At 35.3% G+C, this 6,790-nt stretch overlaps 1 protein-coding gene across 1 annotated transcript; it reads left to right on the forward strand.

Moving 5' to 3' along the window:
• Nucleotides 1-900: 900 nt before the first annotated feature.
• LOC107858714 lies at nt 901-2,266 on the forward strand. Its single transcript, XM_047407730.1, has 3 exons — nt 901-1,378; nt 1,517-2,052; nt 2,159-2,266. The coding sequence occupies exons 1-3, from the start codon at nt 901-903 to the stop codon at nt 2,264-2,266; spliced, it is 1,122 nt and encodes a 373-aa protein (XP_047263686.1).
• The last annotated feature ends 4,524 nt before the right edge of the window (nt 2,267-6,790 follow it).

Consider the following 6,790-nt stretch of genomic DNA (forward strand, 5'->3'; position numbering starts at 1 on the left):
CCCTTCGTTTCATTTTATGTGTGGCCATTTAATCGGGCACGGAGTTTAAGAAATAGAGAAAGACTTGATAATATTTACCAAATTATCCTTTATGAAAAAATGTGTTACTATTTTTTTTTTAATTAAGTGGGCCCAATAAGGATAAAAGTGTAATTGCGTTTTTATATATTTATCAAATAAGGAAACAAACTAAAAAGAAAATGATGACACATAAAATGGGACGAGGGAGTATACATTATTTTAGTCATACTATCATTTTGTTTTGTCTTCAAATTAATATTTTTGAAACGAATTAAGAATTTTAAATACACTCCCTCCATTTTATTTTAGTTGACCCCCTTTTTGAAAAATATTTGTTTCAATTTAGTTGTTCCTTTGATGAAATCAAGAGAATTTTATTATGTTCTTCCAATTCTATCCTAACATTAAATGACTAAATAAAGTGTATTTACTAAATTTATATTTTTAAAAAATAATTAATAAGATTAATTTAGTAAAATAAATCTCTTAATTAATATTTTTTTAATAAATATGTCAAGTTCATAAGGACTAACTAATATGAAACAGACAGTATATTAATGTATGACCGCGGCAAACGGGGACATAATCACCAATATAAATATAAACTTTAAAATATTCGACTATTAAATCCTAATGTAACATTTATGTCAAATCTTAGAGGGATAATTCGTTCACACAAAATGTAGGGAGAGGAGGAAAAAATATGACCGACAAAGGAGAAAAATATTATTTTTCACCGACAAAAAATTTAATCTGCTTGTCTACCACCCGAAAGTCAGAAAAAGACTCTGAAACCAGCAAAATTGTATCAATGGGCAACTCCATTTTCCCTAAAAATTGAAATTTGAATCTTCCATTTCGCTTCTTCATTTCAATTAAATGGCGAAAGTTTCTAGAATCCACCGTTTACACCTCCCGACAATCACTTATGCCACCGTCGCCGATGATGATGATGATGATGAAGAAGAGTACCCACATGCTTTTGCTTTCGATTTCGACTCCCTTTCTCCTCCTAATCATACCCTTATCATCAATTCGGCTAATTTCAACTTTAGCCCTAATTCTGATCCGGATTCGGATGATTCGGGTTTGCTTGCAGATCCGGATTCGTTTGTCGTTGATGATGATCAATTGAATTTCGTTACGGATCTTTTCGTGACCCGTGATGGGAATGTTACTGAAGATGCGGAGGAGAACTCTAGGGTTTTTCTAGAGGATGTGTATGGTGATTTTGGATCTGATTTTGATGGGGTTTTTCTGCCAGAAGATTGGGGTGATGGGGTTAGGGTTGTGGGTAATGGGTCGGAGTTCGATTCGCAAGAAGTGGAGCTGAATGATAGGGATTTGGGTGTTAATGGTTTTTGGAATTGTCTTCGGATTGATGATGATGATCAGAGGGATTTGAATGATGATTTTGAATGGGAAGAAGTGAATGAAAGGGGAGAAGATAGAGACTATTTGAGTTCTGTAATTGATGGAATTGAAGAAATATCAGTTTCTTCTGATATTTCTTCCACTTCTGAAGGAGGAGGGAACTCGAATTCGAATTTGAATTCGGATTCAATTGATGGGGGAGATGAGCCGGTGAGGAATTTAGAGTGGGAAGTTCTGTTGGCCGTTAATAATATTGAAAGAAGTCTCGAATTTGATGGAAATGATGATGGGATTGCTCATGTATACGATACTGATCACGAAGCTTTGTTTGGGCAATTTCTGGAAAGTGAAGGGGCTATGAAGGGTAGTCCACCAGCAGCTAAATCTGTCGTTGAAAATCTTCCGTTGGTGGTATTGAAGGACGAAGAAAATAAGACGGCGTGTGCTGTTTGTAAAGATGAGATTTTGGTTGTGGAGAAGGTGACTGAGCTTCCTTGTTCCCATTATTACCATTGGGAATGTATTGTACCGTGGTTAAACATACGTAATACATGCCCTGTTTGTCGCCATGAGTTACCCACGGATGATACTGATTATGAGAGGAGGAAAATTGGAAGGCGTACTGGTGCTGGAGCTCAACACATTAGTGACTTTCAGGTTAGATACAATTTTGAAGTTGTCCCTTGAGACACTTGCGAATTCACACAGAATTCATAGGATGTGCATATTCCCTTTGTGGTGAGTATGTTGATTCTTTTTATAGGCTCTTCCTTTAGTTTTTACTTCGGGTACAATGTATGTATGTACGATTTCCGGTTTGTATGACGGTCTGAATTGCTGTAATTGTACCATTAGACATGCGACAAAGTAAAAGGATTATTGAGTTATTAATACTACTATAGAGGCTGATGATGTTTGAAACAATTTTGGGTGCATTTTGACTTTTGATTTTATGTTCCCATTAGAAGGACGATTTATCTTTGTCAGTTCTCTCTGAGATATTTGAGTCAATACTCTTGAAGAAACAAAGGATAAAAAGGAAAGAAACAAATGGCAAGGTTGATCATCACCCTGTCTAGTGAAGTGGTGGTTTCTCTGTTATAACCTCAGGCTTCAGGTTGTGCATTATTACGTGAACCTGTTCTAGCCTCAACTCAACTTGTGGTTTGCTTATGACTGAATAATGTTCTTATGATGCAATTTTCCAAAATGAACGGCAACCAAGGGTAGAGCTAAAGAAAGGAAAGGGGATTCAATTGAGTTGCAGAAAACATTTCTGTATAAATAGGGCAAAAGAGAATTCTTTTGGTTATATATGAATTACTGAGTAATGTCAACGGAAGATTCTAGTGGAAGTGGTAAGAGAGAGGAAGGGTGCAGGGGTGGGGGGTTAAGAACTGCTTTAGGTCAGAGATTCAAATCCTAGGTGTTACCCTCTAGTATTTTTTGAATCTTCTTGTATAAAGTCACCGACAGCATAGTCTGTGAATTACTTAGGGGTCACTTGGTAGTTGGTTAAGTTATGCAGGTATCACAGTAGTAGGTATTAAGTTGCTCATACTCTCCAAAATGTTGTACCTGTGTGGATCCTCCAAAAATGCACTACTTTTGAAGGATCCCCGGCACACCCCCGATGACATTTTTAAAGAGGCCAAGCAGCATAAGGGAATTAGTTATGAGGAAATGTATGTATTATTGTATGCCGGGATTAACTAATGTATTTGTTATTCGTCTTGTATCCTGCGTAAAGTGATACTACATAGATTCCTTCATAACCTACACATGTATTAGGTGTGCAGGTTACTAAATTACAAATCAAACATCGTATGAATTTTATACATAGTATAGTAGAAGAATGCTATCAAACATGGTATTGCTTATGTATGATTTAACACATAAATAACTTACCTCCTAATAGTTCTGTGAACAAGAAGGGTAACAGAGGGTAATATTGAAGTGGTGCAGGATATGATAAAATTTGGAGAAACTCTACTCCTTAATTATTTGTTTCTACTGGATAAATAGTCCTGCTGAAGGATGATGTTTCTTTGCTTTTCGACTGATTGGCTTTTAAGGTATAGTTAAAGATGGCCAAATAATGAGTTTGGAATATCTGGGTTCCTTTCAGTATATGGTTGGTTGAATAATCTCTATTCTATGGATGTGTCAGATCCTGAGAGCATAGTTAGTCAATATTGGGGTCTCATATTACGTCGTCCACACTTATGTCCAACCATGAGTGTGTGAGGGTGTTAAGAGTTTCCCATGTTGATTGAGGGAATGGATTCTCTGTCTGTGATCTGGCAACCCTCGCTTATTAGCTATCTTATGTAAAGCTCAGTTAAGCACATGAAACATCTTCGTAACAGCATCTCACTTACAAAAATAATACTAATCCAAACACCCGACAGATATCACTGCAGAAAAAGATGATGAGAAGCCTGCAGGGAGACTACTGCAGGGAACAATGAACATCTTGTGCCAATTTATTCAGCACTTTCAGTGTGCTAAGTATTTAAAATGTTTAGTACCGTTTCTTTAGACACCAAGACAGTGAGATTCATCTGAACCATGGCATATTGATGGGCTCTGAGCCGCTACCTCCTACTACTAATGATACCAAGTTGAGAAATAAAGTATCCTTTTGTTCTTTGACTATCACTTTATCAGCAGCACAACACCTCAATTCAATTTTGCGTTGTCCACCTCAATTCAATTTTGCGTTGTCTACTTTTTAGTTCTTTCTGGACAAGGCATATGCAGAAGGCATCTTTTCAACCTTGGCATTGCCAAACTTACTGGACAATTCCAAAAGACTAGGATTATGGGTTACTTCAATGATTTTTATCTACATATCTGAAGACCTGTTGAGCGTAAGGTAGTAAAAGGATTACACTTGATTATTTGGTGAAGTATAGAATAGTAGTCTTCAAAGTTCATTATGACTTTATTGTTTGCAATTTTTTGTGCTATCCCCAAATACTTAAATGTGGAGATAATTGTTGTCCTAATCGGGCAGCTTCGCATTTGTTATGGCTCAATCGGGTGCATATTCGTGCACATATATTCTTCTAATCTTTTGAGAAAGAGTTCATATAATATGACTTCCTCGAAGTAGCATTAGTTTTGAAAGCTTACTCCTTGTTGAGAATTCACAATTGTTCAAGCGCCTGTTTTAACGTGCTCTTTGGATTCCTGTTGAGTAGTTTTGAGAGATTGAGTTTTTCGACAATGAGAGAAACATGGTGATGGAGAATTGCCGATCGTGTAAGTTGGTTTTAGGCTTAAATGCCGATCTCAACAATAGATATAAATGATAGAGAATTTAGTTGTTTAACCTTTAATTCAAGATTTCATTCAAGATTTCTATTTTAGGTCTCATTCGTTTGTGCACTTGATGAAGATTTGTGTCTTAATCATTCACGTCTCAGTTATTAAATTCATTTTTCTTTTTCTAAAGTTATTTTACATCCCTTTAACGAGTATAAATAGAAGGCCTATAACGAAGTCTTAAGATCATTAAGGTCTACCATGCCATCCTTTCTTTTGAATAGTGTTGTAGCTGATAGCTCCAGAACACTTTTTTAAACGTATTATTAAAAATTCGGATATTATCCTACTGGGTCAGGATGTAGCCCCAAACAGTTTGTTTTGGCTCCTACACCTGATAGGAGCATGAACTACCACCCTCCTTAATTCTCTCTAAGGGGTCGTTTGGTAGAGTGTATTGGAAAGTTAATGCATGTATTTGTTTAATGAGTATTACTAATACCTTATGTGATATATTTTTTTATCCTATGTATAACTAACTAATGTTTGCATTAGTTAATACATTCTATTGTGTATTGAGGTGTGTATTACTAATATTTCAAAATTCATGGTATTAGCAATGCAATGGATTTAATGCATGCATTAACATGATTAAATACACTATTATCTCTCAAAAAAGATTTTCGCATCCTTTCCAACATATATATGGTGGGTATTGTATTTTTTTTTTTTAAAATATAATTCATGTTATTTTTAATACATCAAATCAAACGCTGCATAAGAAAAATATAAGTATATTTAATGCAAACATAACTAATATAAACATTACTAATACACCATATTTTATATTATTTTTATACACTCTACCAAACGATCCGTAAAGAAATGAAATGCCATTTTTCACCAAAATAGAAGAAAAGATAATACTATTCAAGGATTTTTGCGAAAATGATGTTGCCCATTCATTTTTATTTGTCATTTATTTCTATATGAATTTTTATTTTACTTGTCACTTTTGATATAAAAAAAGGAGAAGTTTCAAAAATAGCAAAAATTTGGCAATAAATTCACATTTCATAGCCACACTGTACATATTTATCATTTATAGCCGTTGTATTCGATTCACGGTCGATGTATTCACTTTTACTTAATGGTCTGTATTCATAAAAAACATAAATACACTACATGTTTAGTCTCGTCGAAAAACACCACCATTTTTTTTTCTTTTCATTTTTTTATATTTTTTTCGTATTTCCATCATTTCTTCTTTTTTTTTTTCTTCTATTTTTTTCTTTTTTTTTCTTTTTTTCCTTTTTGGTTAAAAGGGGAAAAATTCATTAGATAATTAAGGCGGAATAAAGTTAGTGCTCCTATCAGATGTAGGAGCCAAAAGTGAGATGTTCGGGGCTATATCTTGGCCCTATAGGAGAATACTAGAATGTCTAAGATAACGTCTGAATAAGGTACCAACAACATAAACATTAAGACAATCTCGAACAAAAGATGGAGCTTCTCTAAAAATTCTTGGTGATTCCATGCAAGTAGCTTTAGTGCCTTCCTTCGCTAGCTTGTCAGCTACTATATTCTGTTTCCTGTATATTCTTGTTAGAGGGGCTTATTCTATCTCTCTTACAGTGACCTGCATTTCATTAAAATATTGTGATAAAATGGATGGCTATTAACAAGCATATGTAACACGACAATGGATTCTGTGTCAATCATGATGTTCAGAAAGCTTTTGCTCTTCGTTATAAGCAGACCAGATCTTAAAGCTACTAGTTCAGCCATGGTGGGGTTAATGTGGGGGAGATGGTGGTAGAAACCCAGGATCCATCCTTTCTTGCAGTCTCTAAAGACTCCACCCACACCTCCAACACCTGGGTTAGCAGTAGCTGACCTATCTATGTTAAGCTTGAGGAGGCCATCAGGAGGAGGGTTCATTTAACCTCAATGCTCATGTTAGGAATGATTTCTTTGTGGTAGTTCGATACTAGCGTGATGAATTCAGTAGCTAGTACAATATCTTGGTAGGTAGAAATGGGTGATTGCTTGCTATTGAAGTTGCTGTCATTCCTAGTTAACCAGGTCCAAAATCAATAGGGTAGAAGGGTGTCCCAATGCAGCC

Source organism: Capsicum annuum, chromosome 2 (assembly GCF_002878395.1).
Source record: "Capsicum annuum cultivar UCD-10X-F1 chromosome 2, UCD10Xv1.1, whole genome shotgun sequence".
In the NCBI taxonomy this organism is placed as follows: domain Eukaryota; kingdom Viridiplantae; phylum Streptophyta; class Magnoliopsida; order Solanales; family Solanaceae; genus Capsicum; species Capsicum annuum.